The 16473-nt window shown below is 40.7% G+C and overlaps 1 protein-coding gene across 1 annotated transcript in view; it reads left to right on the top strand.

The window, feature by feature from the left end:
* Positions 1 to 16473, top strand: part of MDFIC2 (MyoD family inhibitor domain containing 2) — a 108199-nt gene that overhangs the window by 90085 nt on the left and 1641 nt on the right. Inside the window, exon 4 of the mRNA XM_045992088.1 lies at positions 8539 to 8760. Coding sequence (XP_045848044.1) covers positions 8539 to 8760 — 222 coding nt within the window. The remainder of the gene's footprint in view (positions 1 to 8538; positions 8761 to 16473) is intronic.

Here is a 16473-nt window from a genome sequence, read left to right as displayed (position 1 = left end):
TAATATAGACATATTCCAGCTCTGACATATATAAAGATATAGATACACCAAATATTTCCATTGTCTTTTTGCGAAACAAATATAATAATGTGTTAATAATGGTAGAATTATAGGCGATTTTATTTTCTTTGTGCCCTTTTACATTCTTCACAGTTTTACAGATATAGATGCAAATGTTGCCTTCAAATCAAAATAAAAATTAATATGTATTTTAGCACAAAAGAGAATTTTTAGACTTTCATCAGGATTAACTGGCATATCGGGAGTGGGGGAGGAAGACCGATGGTAGATGTGCTCAGAAAACCTGTCCCAGGGAAAATGAGTCAATTGTCAACTGAAAGCTGAGACACCCCACATTCAATCTGTCAGTCAGTTCATCAGTCATCTGAAATTTATTTAACACTTGCTTTCTGCCAGACACTGTGCTAGGTGCCGGGAAATCAAAGATGAATGGAGCATGCATTTCCTCAAGGAGCTCACAACAGGAAGGAGAAGAGAAATACATCCGCAATTAACCACAGTACCAAAAAAAAAAAAAAAATTGGATCTCAACCTAGACCTCTGGGGACTCCCAAGGTGAACAATTAATTTCAGTTGGAGTCAGGGTCATTGCAGAAAGCTTCACATAGAGGATGACACTTGCTTTCGACTCTGAGGGGTATAGAAAATGCAGTCATTTGTTGGAGTTCTGGGTTTGAGCACACATGCCCAGTGCCTCCCTTAATCAACGACTAGTGAGGTCGATTACCCTTGGAGAGGGAAACATCAGAAGAGATACAGGAGTTGTACTTCAGAAAAGTATTTTGATCTCCTATCAGAGTGCCTGGTGTCAGAAAGCGATTTGCGGACGTGAAGTTTGACAGTCACAGGAATTAGAAGACCTAAGTGCAAGTACCAGCTTTGCCCCTTACCAGCAGGGTAATCTTGGGCAAACCACTAAAATCTCTGACCTTCCATCCATTTCCTCATTCATATAATAGTGATAATAATACTTTGCAAAACTGTTGTGAGCCTCAAATGAGATAATGCAAGAAAGAGACTTTAAGTGGCATTCACTTCGTTGGGATGAATAAACTGTGATGGTTTTAACATAACAGAGACTATTTTGAATAATTATAGCTTAATTTTTAACATTTATATTTAAATACTGACAATAAAAAAGCAACTGTATATGTAATACCAATTAGGCATGAGTTTATAGCCTGATTGGCTTCACTGAGTTTTTTAAAGCCCTGAACTTATTACTAACCCAAGTGCATCAAGCTATAAAAACTGCTAACCAATTTGTTTTTTCCTGAGATAACATCATCTTTATTTCTTGAGACACTTTATACAAACATTAAACTGAAGGTAACTGCATACAAATGAATGGGAGACCTGTAATTGCAAACTGTTGCCGTGTCTGAAGATCCAGCCCCCTCCTAGGACAGAATTTTTCCTTGTTACAAGCTTAGGATCTAGCTATAAAAGTATATCACTTAGCCTGCGTCTGTCTACCAGTACCACAGGGGAATAGAAAACAGATAATGATCTAGAAGCATGAGGCCCAAAAACCCCACTTCGGTCCTAGAAGGTTGAAGATAGTTTTGCAGGGCGTGGAGGAAGCTTGGCAAGGGGACTGCGTTCAACCTTACTCTCTCGGTTCTTTTCCCCTCTTTAATCCTTTTCACCTTGAACACTCACTGCTATTGTATCAGGACAAATAGTATTCTCTTGCTTTTTCTCTCTTTAAAAAAAAAAAAAAAGATTTGCTAATGCTGATTGAAAAGGCTTAATGTCCCCTTGTCATGGCCCTCGATAAACATTTCATCTAATGCTTTTTGAGGCAGGGTTTTAGTTAAAGCACCACAGAAGACAAAACAATGATATATAAAACTACTGCTTTAACTTGAAAGTCTTTAAAGGACATCTTCTCACCAGGGCTGGCATTTGAAAATTACAGGAAAAAAGTGTCTAATATCTGTACCTCATTGATTCCACTCCCCTCCAAAAAAGAGGTTTAATAAACCCAAGATTTTATTTTGTCCTATCTCATAGAATATAGCAATGAAACGTGCCATGAATAACTTATTTCCATTCCTTTGAAAAGGTGAGAAGAGTTTCATCCCTTAGTTTGAACAAATTATCCCCCACTTGGTTTCCAAAAAAGAAGATGTGTTTCATGGTTTTGGATTTTTTTTTTTTTAATAAAGCTTCTTGAAGTACAGGTCACCTTGCAATACGCATCTGTCAGTATTGAGAAACCCTCATCTTCCTAATTTTGTTCTGTCTCTAGCCATAAGTATCAGGTCCCAAAATTGTCCTCAATATAAGCATAATAGTTCTCTACACCTCTAGAAACTGTGATTCTAGCTCTTTCTCATAATTTCCAGCAAGTTCTGTCATGTCGAATGCTCTTCAATTTTGTGTTCTTATCTACCAAGCTATAGAGAATACAACCCATATCTTCTAGTATTAACAACAAAAATTACTCGACATTTGTATGAACCTTATAAACTCTACATACAAAGGAAAAAAAAAACACCTTTTTTTTCTTCTTCAGTGTTACTTCAATTAGCTACATTTACTAACCATAATTGTTTGTTGATGGTTTGGTAGCTTATACCTTGAAATGTCACCTGTCTGCTTCAATCTGATTTCAACCCCAGGTAATTACAATACGAAATTCTAAGCTAGAGAATAGTTTAAATCCAAGGGAAAATATAATTTATCTTGATAGCTTTAGAAATGGCCCATACTTTTGAAATACACACTGACTTTAAACATTTTGGTCCAGAATTTAAATCACCCTGTTTTTTGCTTTTTTTTTTAAAGATTTTAATTTATTTGAGAAAGGGAGAGAGCACAGGGAGAGAGGGAGTGGGAGAAACAGGCTCCCTGCTAAGCAGAGAGCCCAGTATGGGTCTCAAACCCAGGACTCTGAGATCATGATGAGCCAAAGGTAGACGCTTAACCAAATGAGCCACCCAGGTGCCCCCAAATAACCCTGTTTTAAAGACTTATCTGACAATGTTTGTGTAGGCTTCTGGAGTTTACTACTTAAAAGAAAAACACCTTTTTTTCTATTTCTATTCTTTTTTCTATTTTCTTATTTCATTTTTCTATTTTTCTATTTCTAGTGAATCCATGGATTCAATAGAATACATAGATTAATTCAGAACAAGAGAATGGGAAAATAGTCTGGTAATAATGAGCTATTAACATTTGGTGTGTGCATATGTGTGTGTGTGTTTTGTTTTGATTTTTTAATGAGTAATATGATGAGAAGAATATTACTCAAAACATCGTTTCGATTATAGTGTACACGATGTCTTGGGGAGGGTTGTCACCATAGCTGAGACCAACGGTGACAGAAATAGTACAGATTGAAGAACCAAGAAGATTCATCTTGAGTAGTAGTGATGGGAATGAGAAATCTGAGATGCATTTGTAAGATATTTAAGAGAAAAAATGAAAAAGAACTGGAAAATATTGGGATGAAAGATGAGGCAATTCAAAGAATATTTTGAAGCACCGGGAATTTGTTAAAAATGACAATACAATGAAAAGAAATTGAATTGTTGGTTCTCCAGGGATATCCAGAGTCACCCAGTTTGGGGAGAAGAATAAGGTCTTAGTAGAAAGAGATATACTAATTGTAAAGATTAGCTGATAATGCCAGTAAAATGTCCAATAGTCAGTTACAAGGGTGTGACTATAGTTTGTGCTGACTATGGGCCTCTTGTAGACCGAGACTCTTTGCTATTCTTCTTTGACTCTCCCAGAACCCAGTATGGGGCCAGACACATAGTCTAACCCTCAGTAAATGTGGCCCAGCTGGCTGATGAACTGCACAGTTTCAGGGACCAGCTTCACAAAGAAAAGTAATTAAATTGGGAGCATGGACAAATATGACCTTGGAGGTAGGGCACAAAGAGAGGAACTAAGAGGACAGAGAGAGGAATAAAGGAATAAACATGTTGAAGGAACCGGAAGGAAAAAAAGAAACCAAAAACAGAGACAGTGCAGGTCGGGGAATTAAACTGAGAAAGAGAGGAAGGGAAGGGAAGGGGGCAGGGAGGGGAGGGGAGAGTTTAGGGGGAGGGGAGAGAAAAGCAAGAATAGCATGGGAGGAGAGGAGCCTGGGAAGAAGAGATGCTACTTATTCACAATTAGAATGCATATGTGTAAATATATATATTTATATATGCACTCAAATAGAGAATGCATGGATGCAAAAATTATAAAGTCACATTTCATGAGCAAAAATGAAAATCATTAAAATGTTTCCTTAATAACATAAAGTAAATAAATTAATAGCTCCTGTCATATTGATTCATCTATTGCATGTGGGCACTCAATAAATGTTAATTGAATTAAATTAATAACATTTGCTCAATGGCAATAAAAAATTAATTAGCTGCCTGTCTTTTCTGTTACTTAAGTTTATGCCCATTGGTTCTGCAATTACTTCTAGCCCAAACATGAATTTTCTATTTCACTGACTTAAGATACACTTCAATTTTTTTCCCTTAGAAATAGAGTTGAGCTTCTAATTTTTGTCCTAATTTGGGTGTTTTTTTTTTCTGTTAAAAAATTATTTTCTCTAAGTTAATGTCAAGAACTATGTATAACATCCCAAATATAGTTTCACGAGTTCCTTATTTAATTCCAAAATCGTTTTTTTTTTTTCTGCAGGAGATGTGATACCACTTTTTATATGTTTCTCCTTTTAGCCTATGCTACTTTATAATACTTGAGATACAATGTCAAATAACACGGCAAGAGAGGAATCCGGGGAAATGTATTGTTAGCTTTCCATCTATAAAAGATGGAAGATGTCAGTAACATTCACCCCAAAACTGTGACTCACTTCAGATGTCAGAATTCTGGGTTGAACAGGCTGGGGTCTGAAATGTGTGTATGTCAGATGATTTTCTTTTTTCTTTTTTTTTTTTTTAAGATTACTTATTTATTTATTTATTTGACAGACAGAGATCACAAGCAGGCATAGAGGCAGGCAGAGAGAAAGGAAGGGAAGCAGGCTCCCTGCTGAGCAGAGAGCCCTATGCGGGGCTTGATCCCAGGACCCTGAGATCATGACCTGAGGCGAAGGCAGAGACTTTAACCCACTGAGCCACCCAGGTGCCCCTGTCAGATGATTTTCTAATGAGCAACAGATAGTCCCCACTGGGGAATGAAAAAAATAAAATAAAAATATAAACAGAGATAGAGAATTAAAATAACTTTATGAATGGCAGTTTAACTTCGCCACAAAATTCTCTCAGTACAAACCCAGTGGCTCCAAATGGTTGCTTAATGTAGCACACCACTCAGATTCAAAATGCTATACTTAAAATTGTCGCAAAATTAAAAAGAGAATCATATACCACTTGGCTGTATACAGTATTCTCCGCATGTTCTTACATTCCAGTAACCTCTATCCAACATTTTTTTTGTTACTGAATTACTTTGTGCAAAAGCAATTTAAATTACATGCAGCCTGACTACGTGTGATAATTTGAACTGATTGTTAATTAATTCCGTATGTAAACAGCTGCCGCAATCTCTATACTCATCAAGGTTTCGTTATCTACCAGCTCTTTCCGAGCTGCTCTTTAATGTACAGTGTACAGCAGCTGTAACCAAAGATGCAGAAATTCCTGAGCGTGCAAGAAGGTAGTCTTGCTTTGCAGAGCTCAGGGAGAGAGGCAACGGGAACGCTGAGTAACCTGTGAGGCTAGATTTTGGGTGGGTGACGCATGGTGCATGGGATTTCGGATTCACAGGGGTTTGCTGATGGGCGGTCCCTGCAGCTAGGAAGCAGAGATAAAAGCTAAGAACAAATCAGAGATGATGCTGCAAGCCACAGAGACAAGGATGAGAGCTGCGCTTTGGGAATACACTGGGCCTGGATGCAAATCTTAGTCCTGTCTTTTGCTAATGAGGACTACTGGGACAATTTATCTAAATAAACTATCTAAGTTTTGGTTACACTCCTTCATCTGTGAACAGGGGACACCAGCCACTCCCCTCTGTTCAGGGAAGTTGACAATATCTGCCTCCCGGAGTCTTTGTGATGCTTTGGGTAAATAAGATTTGTAAGCTGCTAGCTATCTCGGGACCTGATATGAAAGGCATGCCAGGAAGTATGTGGATGTGTGTATAAAGCAGTGGTTTGGATTTCCACCTAGGTGACTTGCCCCAAAGGGGAAATTTGGCAATATCTGCACACAGTTTTGTTTGCCACAGCCTAGGACAACAGGTACTACTGGCATCTAGTAGGTATAGAACACAAGACGCTCTTAGACAGCCTACGATCTCCCCATGACAAAGAATGATCTGTCTCCAAACATCAATACAGCATAATGAACAGCTATCTGTAATATTAGCTGATTGCCCAGCACTTTGATATCCACCCCCAAAATAAACTATTATTTTGATATCATTATCATTACAACACTAATTTGCTGAATCTCTCTGGGGTTAGAGGAAGTCTAGAGTTTCCCAATCGGTTGAGCTAATTCCATCTATTCACGATTACGTTAATTGCTATTAATAAGTGATCAATGGTTTCATGATCCGTAACTTCTATCAGTCCAGTTTAAAATGAATCAAACCACAACCAAGAGATTTAAAGCCAGCAACATAAGGGCTAGGGAATAAAAAGCAAAACTGGTTGAAAGCCAAGGCTGTTTGGAGGCTGAGAGAGAAACAAAGACAATAGGCATGGGCCAAACGAACGGACAGCTCCCATGCCATGCAGGAGCCTTTGAAGGTTCATGTGGGGAGCTTCAGAAATCCCCCCAGGGGCTGTCAGCTCATCTGCCAAGGGGTGGGAGGGCTTGCCTGAGCTTGAAAAAATTCTTAAGTTTTAAAAGATTTCCCAGGTTATTTTACTCTTTAGACAAGTCTCTGGGAACCACTGACTCATGAGACAGGACTCAGTAGAGCTTTCCATCTGCCTGAAACAAAGCAACTTTGGAAAAGGTGAATGGATGCTGGGAAGAATGTACCCTTGCACTGAGCCGTTGTGAGCATGGTAAAAGCCAGGTTGGGGAGCTGTATTATTTACTCCAGTCACTTCAAGAGCATTATTGGATCAAACAGGCATTGGGCTAGCCAAAAGAATGCAAGGCTCCGGAATGCATCTTCACCATCTCCCAGGAGGGCCACCAAATAACCCGGACTGCTGTTGGTTTAGGGCTAATGTGTCCCCAGGAACCAGCTGGTCTGCATGTTTGAGAGTATCTTCTATTACCTCTTCTCTCGATCTTAGGATTCTGGGCAATGGGTATATAGGTAAGTTATGACCCAGACTGGTTATGACCCAGACTCTAACATGATTTCATCTTACGTTGCTCTGTCATACACTCTTCAATATTGTGACTTAGCTATTTCTTTGCTAACTCCTTTGATGCTTGTGGAAGTTGGGGACCATGCTGGTCCCAGGTGCCACTATATCCCCCATGCCCAGCCCAGTGTTTCTTATATAACAGACCCATATATGATTATGTAAGAATGAATGAATGAATAAATGAATGGATGAATGAATGAATGAATGAATGAATGAATGAATATGGAAGCTCTAAAATACATGAGGCACCTAGGCCTTCTTGGTCTTTTCTATATCTCTCCCAACCAGAATCTCAAGGGTCAAGGATTTTGCCAAAGGTTCCCTTCCAGGTGGTTATATGGAAATAAAATATACTCCAAAAAGCACACCCTCAAAAGCCATATGAACACTCACCTGAGTAGGAACCTAACAAATGCCAAGGCAGGGGAAGGGATGGCAACTGAGAGTCTCGGAGGGTAGAAACAGGTATAAGCTGATAGATGGTTCATTTATAACCACTTGTCTTTTTTTTTAAGATTTTATTTATTTGACAGACAGAGATCACAAGTAGGCAGAGAGGCAGGCAGAGAGAGAGAGAGAGGAGGAAGCAGGCTCCCTGCTAAGTAGCGAGTCTGATGTGGGGCTCGATCCCAGGACCCCGGGATCATGACCTGAGCTGAAGGCAGAGGCTTTAACCCACTGAGCCACCCAGGTGCCCTTATAACCACTTTTCTTATACAGAGGAGGAAACTGAGGTTTGTAGAACCAAAGAAATAAAAACCATTTGATCGCGATCACATACATTATTGAGCAGCACTGTCCATCCAGCATTTAGGACCCTTTTACTGCTTCTGGGATCCGAAAACACTTGGACCAAAAAGCTGACAACAAACTATGAACTTTTGTTGATCCAAGTGAATGAATTCTTTGATTCTCTCCACCACCCATCACTAAAAAAACAAAAACCACAGTAGAAATAAGTGTTACAAATGTCTGTGAGAGGGAAACTTGTACTGTGTGTAATATTTTATAATTCTTGCCCTTTTCTTTTCTTACTTAAATATTTATTCAAAATCATTCCATTCAATGATGCTTCATTCTCTTAAGACCTTATTCTCACAAAAGTCTTGAGTGTGAAACTTTCTGCAAATGTCCATTCTGAGATCACTAGGTCATGTCAACTATAGTGGGTTTGTGTATGTGTGTTTTCTTTTTTCATCTAGATATGCAACTCACAAATGAAAAGCATGCAGACGAGAAACCCATTAATGCTATCATTATAAATTCAGTATCTGAATTCAATATCACAGATGGACCATCCAAGGAAACCCCCAGTGAGAAAAAACTGTCAGAATCCAGCACATCACTGTCCTCCCTTGAAGAATGCCAAACGAAATTTTCCTACCTCCAAACTGATACTTCAGTTCATCAGAGAGACACTGATGGTATGTTTCTCCGAATCAACCCATCTCTAAATAAAGCTCCCCAACCCCCAGCCCCTGTAAAATCATCACATATGCTGTTAGGAAAAAAAAAAAGAACCTTTATGAATATTAAACAGGAAGACTTCGATTTGAAAACCCTGGTGAATGACACATGTCAAGGTCACTCTGCAATTATGAGGTGCTTGGCAGATTGTTTGCTCTCAAAGCTGGAAATCAGAGGCAAAGTGTTTTAAATAGCTGCAGTGAGGTATAATCATGCTTGCTATGGAGCTGGGAAGGGGATAAAGAAGAATGGTAAAGTTTTCTCAAATCTAAGACCATTTCAGCCCATGACGGTGGGCTGAGAGGAGTAGAAGGCAGAGTAGAATGGTATTAAAATGCTGGAAATGTATAGATGTGGACTATAAAAGATATCACAATATCACATCAGCAACCAGTGTTCATTCCTCTAGGTGATATCACTTCCTGGGCATTCTGGTCAGTGCCAACCTACACCCAACCATCCATGCATATGACTATAAAAGGCACATTCCTCTTGCAAATCCAGTTTCAAATTGATATGGTGCTAAATGGCCATCGCAGTCAAGTTCAAAGTCATGCACACCACACCAAGATATATGTAATTTAACTCAGGTTGACTTTATAATGCCCTTTACAGGAGACACAAACCATTCAACAATTTTGTAGCGTTCCATATCCTCATTTGCATTTAAAGAAAGCTTGCAGTTTCTCGAAGGAAAATATAAGAGGGTATAGTTTCTAGTCTATATTTAAATTAATATTTACTTTTTGAAAATAAGGAAAAAATAAATAAATGGGCTTTGTGTAACAGGAGCTGTGGAATCACATCAGTTTAATTCCTGGCTCTGAAATTTATTAACCATATAAACCTAGATAAGTTTTTTACCATCTCTGAATCTCAGTCTTTCAGCTATATGATGGAGCGAGGGTGTTTCGAAGACCAAATGAAATAACATGTATAAAGAATCCAATAATGGACCTGGCACATAATAGATATTAGATTTTTACTTTTGTTATGGTTATGGTTTCAGAAAGCAAGGGGGGAAATTTCTAACATGTGTTCCTTATGGTCTCGTACAAACATTGTCATGGCTGCTTTAGATCAGAGGCTACAGAAACAATTGCTTGCAGGTACCAGGAGATGATATGAATAATGAATTAGACTGGCAGTGAGCAACAGGGACTGGTGAGGACTGGGACAAAGTGAAGCGCATTGCAGTTACTCAGCTCCAGCTAATTGTTGCCAGAAGAAAACAGGCTCAGAGTTGCCAGCTACAGAGTGTTACATGAAATCGCCAAATTTTCTGAGTGTTGGCAATACTTTGATTTCTTTTATAAAGTCCCAGACACTCCCAACAACACACGGCTTGGGGATAACTTTGGCCAGTGGCCTCTCAGGTTACAACCTCAAATTCAAGATGATGCCCACGTTTCTGGCTTTGCTGGAGTTTGATGCCAATCAAGAAAACGGACGTTACGGGAGAGTTCTCTGAGACACCAGAAAGCACTGTGACGCTAGAGCATTTCGTCGGATTGTCTCGGGGATGCAAGTAATGGATCTTGGTTGTCATGACCCCTGAATTAGGAATTGCCGTTGTACACACATCCACATAGATCAACACAGTGTCCTCCAGAACCACTCTGATTTGTCCTGGCAGGGATTCTGGGAGAGGGAGAAGGGCTGGTGCAGCTAACAGGACACCCGAACCCCTGTATTCTCAGGGAAGGGCCAAAGGACCACTCCATTAAAATGGTGACTGATACTCAGAGTCTCATACAGGAAATACATGACTTACTGGTGTTTGGGGGGGGGGGTTGTTTGGTTTTTTGTTTTCAAAAGATCAAAGGAGATTCACAAGGACAGTTGACTTAGTCTGTTTTTCTTTTTTTTTTTTTTTTTTAAGATTTTATTTATTTATTTGACAGATAGAGATCTCAAGTAGGGAGAGAGGCAGGCAGAGAGAGAGAGAGGAGGAAGCAGGCTCCCTGCCAAGCAGAGAGCCCGATGCGGGGCTCGATCCCAGAACCCTGGGATCATGACCTGAGCGAAAGGCAGAGGCTTTAACCCACTGAGCCACCCAGGCGCCCCTTAGTCTGTTTTTCTTAAGCCCTGCCTGAGAGGCCGTCACAACCCAGGAAATCATGATTTTAGGCCGACAACACAGGTAAAAACCCACCATTTCCTTCCCACTTGGTGAAAAAAATGCCCCCATTGAGTTAAGAGTTTGGGATACCTGGATCAAAAAGAGAGCAAAACATCCAAACGAGGGCCCACAAGTGTGTCTAAGAAGTTCTCATTATCTTAAACAGCAAACATCAAGGATCTCAAGAGTTAAGTCAGAGAATTTTTATAGTAATTAATTTAAGGATGCAGAAATTGAGAGCTGGGGTCATTGTTCGTACTGAGATAAATACAGAAATATCTTTCAGGAACAGCAGGGGAAACAGAAGGGAAAAGAGAAGATTGCATCCACTTTCATGTAGTTTGTGGTTAATTTATTTTCAAATGTACAAATGAGTGCATAGGAATGGATGCTTAATTGCTAATATCTATTATTTATATACATTGCCCCACTTAAAACAGAATGGAAAAGCCTCACACATGCAGATTTTGTAAAATGTGTTACACCCATTAGCACAGTTCATGGTGTGTGCTCTGATGGGAATTTAAAAGGATCTTTACTGCACATCACACACTATGTGCTGCAACATTACTTTATTAGTAAATTGTGGCTCATCCGGTGTGGTCCCTTTCCCGAATAAAATGGAAAAATTCCAGAGCCCTCTCTGTGTCTCTGTTTCTGTTGCTGCATTCTGATTGCAAAGGCAACCCTGCGGGTAATAAAATCAGGAAGACACACAATGCTCGAACACAGGAGCCTTAAAAAGAAGCCTGAGAATATACCTAATTGATGTATAATTTTGAATTTGAGACGTCTCATCCAGGTGGAAGAGGAAAATCATAAATACAAGATACCTCAAAAGAATAGTCTTAATTACACCATGGACTACTGAATAAAATGATTACATTTTCGACACTGTAAATTTCATACAATTAAATGCAATAGTGTCACCTTATAAAATGTTTCAATTTTATAATTATTTCAGTTCATTTGCTCAGAAAAAAACATAAGCACAAATTTACTAAGTATCACCCAAATCCAGTCAGTCTCGTTCTAAAGAACTGACTTGAACGTTAGTTGTGCTTGTCTGAACTTAAATAGATCTTGACATATTTAAGTAGCTATTAAAATTGATAACATCAGGGATGATACCCCAGTTAGAGAAAGGCATCCAGTCACACTTTATTTATTCCTATTCTACATTACAGATTAAAAAAAGAAAGAAAGAAAGAACTCAGTAGTGTTGGAGAAATGGGAACCAATTTTTAAACTTTGTGACCAATAACTTGGAGTAGTTCGTTGGAGTCACTGTGTCACGAATCTCATGATTCTGTTGAATCTGCTGGGACAGCATGTTAACCACGAACATATTAGGATACTGGGTTGGGGCTAGGTTTATTTGCCCTTTTTGTTTGTTTGTTTTTTGTCTGGAGGGGTAGGGAGACTGCTGTTTCTCCAGAGCCACTTCTGGAGGAACCACATTCTTGCTATTTTGGGGAGTGATTCCCAAACGAGCAGGTGCTATGTTTCTGGAACTGAGGAAAGCTATGAGAACTCCAGTGGGCAGCTAAATCTGCCTCTGTCCCTCTCTCCTCCTCTTAATCCCAGGCAGCACGGTGACAGGATCAAAGGCTAGGAGGGCAAGCCCAGAGAGTTCAGGATGGTGACCGTGAGGCTGACCTCAGGTACACTGGTGGAAGGTCTTTGCATCGTTACCTTTTCCACTATAATTAAACATGATCCCTTCTAATGAGACAGAGTCTCCCTCTTAATTAGCCAATCCCCAGCTGCACATTTAGCACGGCTGAAGGCTACATTCATCCTTCAATATCATTCGAGTATCACTTAGCACATTACAGCCTCAGTGTCCTAAATGTACGCTAGGGGTGTACAAAGGAAATGAAACAACCTAAAGGGCGGGGCGGGGGGGTTGTCATGGCTTCTTGCTTACAGTCAAGTACCACTTTTGGCTGCTTGGCCTGCAGGTCTTAGCTCGTCCTGGGAACCTTCTCTGATCCAGGTTTAACAAGGCAAGAGGAGGGAAAGAGGGATGGGCACCATTCTGAGAGCAGGCCAGGATGCCAGGGGCATCATTAAAGGGGCTTATACGTGCAGAGACCTCCTAACAAATATATTAGGAGAGGTAAAAAGCCAAGTAAGGGAACAGTGAGGCCACCTAGACGTTAGCAACAAGGCTCTGCCTCCTCTTCCCTTGTCCCCTCCAGGCCACTAGTAGAGGACTAGTCCTGGACTTGACTCGTGGGCCACTAGGAACTAACCATTAATAGGCAGACCACTAGCAAGTGGCATTAACAAGAGCTGCAGAAAGAACGATGTCCGGAAAGAGGTAAAATCAAGGGGAAGATACAGGTACTGACTGAGACACATTCAAAGCAGGAGAGCGAGGAGGAGAAACACCCCTGGGATTCCCTTCTTCCCACCTTCCCATTTCCTGCCACGGCTTCTCACTGGCAGAAGCAAGCAGGAGGCCACTTGACAGAACTTGGAGAACAGATGTTAGCCTTCTCGGGAATACAGAGCAGAACAGGGAGAGAAAGGGTGAGGCCTTCCATGAGCCAGCCACGTCCTGCGCCACGTTGGATTGTGACAGAGGAGAGTGAGCCTTCTGAAGGGCAGGCCGGCTGCAGGGTTCAGAGCTCTGGAGGGGACCGTTCGACTCAAATCATGGCTCCTCCATTTCTGTGTTTCTTAAATTCCCTGAGCCACAGTTTCCTTGTGTGTAAAAGAACAATGATAGTACTCAACTCGGGTTTATTTCAGGACCTATGTGAGGTACCTGCAAAGTACCCAGGACAGGGCATTTGCTTCCAATGTAACACCAGCTAAGAGAGCACAGACTTTGGATCCAGAGGGACTGAGATCTGAACTTCTCTTCCCCCACCGCCAACCACCCTACCGTTGAAAGATTCAGGACAGTCAGGGACAATCCCTAAGCCTTAGTCCTTTCACCCACAAAATGAGGATGACTTTACTTATCTCCCATCATTCATTTATTCATTCATCCACTCAACAACAGACATAGCTTTCTTGTAACTCAGGTTCTAGTAGGGGGAGAAACTATGTATTAATAAACTAATTAGTTTCATATCATCCCAATGGTCTGTACCATGAAGAAAAAACAGAATGCTATGAGAGTTTCAGAAGGAAGATGTTTCAAGATAAAGACTCAGAGGCTGAGTAAGAATAAGGTCAACTGTGAGGGGGAAGTATATAACAGAGGCCAAAGAGAGAGCATGGGCAAAGTCTCTCGGATGGGGCATGTCAGGGTCTGACGCTGAATCAGTGTGGCTACAGTTCAGTGAGCAAGGAGGACAGAAGGATGGGAAGCCAGAAAAACAGGCAGGAACCTATCACGAGACTCGCAGGCTACGGCAAGGATGTGGGACTTCTTGCAGAGAGTGAGCTCTTCCCACCTACGGTGAAAAACATCACAGGAGCTGATGAATTTGAGCTGGGCTCCTGTAAAAGCAATGCAGTAGATAGGAGCCTATTGCTGTTTGACCTGACGATGGTTGAGAGTGGCCAGAACTAAGGGGGTGGCCCTAGAGGTGGGTAGAGGCTTCTGATGTTCACATACCAACTTGAGACAGAATGAGCAGAACTCAGCAAGGAGCCGGAGGGAGGATGGTGGTATGATGGGGAGAGGGGAAATGACAAGAATGAGTCTCAGCTTTCTGCTGATTTCATCTGAGTGTGCAGCAGTCATTCACAAGAGGAAGTCAGAAGAAGGACAGGTGTGTGGAACGGGACAAGAGGGGAGATCTAGATGCAATTTGTCCTTGGTAAAATGGGAGATGATTGAAGGAAGACATTGCCAAAGAGACGCAAAGTAGGCAGAGGAAACATAACGTACTCTTGAATGGGTTGAGAGCAGGGGTGCTAATCATGGGCTATGACTTTGGGTATCATGTTTATTAAACATGAAAGCCCCAAGAAATAGTGCAAAGGAAAACACACCCGTTCCGGAATAGGGGAAGCCCAACTCTCTTTTCAAACTGTTGCAAATTTCCCCCCACTTCTTAGTCACTTTTGTGCAAACAAAAATTGTCCATATGCAAAACAGCTTTGCCTGGCCATGTAGAATTATATAATATGCCTTTTAGGAAAAGTTTTCAATGCTCTTGAAAGTTTGGAAAAATCTGTTTTCAATTCACCAATGTTGCCATGTTTTTTTGGGCAAGAGGTTCTGCCTTTTATAACCAAATTTAAAAAACTGACTTATACACAGAAAAGAAAAAAAAAAAAAGAGCTCTTCTATTCTCAAATGCAAAGTAGAGAGATAGAAGAAAACAAATGCCAGTTTGGCCAAAACGTTAGGCCAAACGTGTGTGTGTGTGTGTGTGTGTGTGTGTGTAAATAAAATCTAGGGGGTACATCAGAAGTGGAGACCTCCAGAATCTGCCAGCTTGAGAAGACACTGGGAAGAGGAATTAAACCAAAAGATTATATGCTCTCAAGAAAGTATAAGCCAAATAGGTATTTCACACTTTGATAGGGAACACCAGCTCCCACCCTGACTTGCCTGCAAACCAAACTTTCAGCCTCACATCTCCATCTACAAAGGATGTGATCTCACTGGATCGTTTTTATATGATCGTAGCCCGAGTCAGTCTCTTGAGTCTCCAGCCTGAAGGATATGGAGAATATTTTCTACTGAGAACTTCTTCGCCAGGGGCTGCTAGCATAGCCTTCTGGCATTAGTAAAATTTGATGAGGTTTTCTGCTCCATATCTTTGACAACCAACACGCCCTCTTCAGAAACGCACACAGGAAACGGAGTCCAGGTACTGTGCTAAGTAACTCCTGAATTTGTGTGGGTGGTTTGCACTGACTTCTGTGGGTGAGTTAGCCACATGCTAGAAACTGGCTCTAAGTGAATAAAAAATGCACCCCGTCTGGCAAAGAGATGAGTACATATGCCCTAAGGGTATTATGGGATATGCTTCCTACCCCAGAAATACTTAGTAATGGCCACAGCACCTGCAACAATATATGGCAATTAAAGTCATCATAAAAGTCACGGTGAGGTTCTTTACCACCGTCTTATTGGGAAGGAAAAAAAAAAAAAAGGAGGCTGTTAGGCAGGGATGGAGGGAGGGGTGCAGGGTGGGATGGAGGCAGAAAGATTTTTGTTTACCTATAAGCAAGGTCACTTTAGACCTTTCTATAAGTATTTTAAAAGAAATCTTCAAAATATTTTTTCCCTTTTAGAGCAAATTTCCATGTTCTCCCCCCTCTTACAGATTAACAAATAGCTGAATAACAAAAGTGAAAAGGTTTTCTGGAAAACACTGTTGGAAGTAAATGAACAGGGCTCTAAGAATACTCAGAACCCTTTAGCGGAGGACTCCAGGAGCAAAATCACTCCTGCAGGCTTATGTAGTCTCAGCCACCTGAAGTCTGAAAACCAAAAGTTATTAACATTAACATTCTTGGTGAAAGAATTATAAATCTCGATAAAAATCTAACTTTAAGCGATTGATAAACCCATCAGGAGGAGGAATTTTTCTCCAATTCATGCCAGATTGTTACTTTCAACCTTCAATAA

The sequence above is a fragment of the Meles meles genome, chromosome 20 (genome assembly GCF_922984935.1).
Source record: "Meles meles chromosome 20, mMelMel3.1 paternal haplotype, whole genome shotgun sequence".
Lineage (NCBI taxonomy): Eukaryota > Metazoa > Chordata > Mammalia > Carnivora > Mustelidae > Meles > Meles meles.
This window is presented reverse-complemented; position numbering and strand designations above follow the sequence as displayed.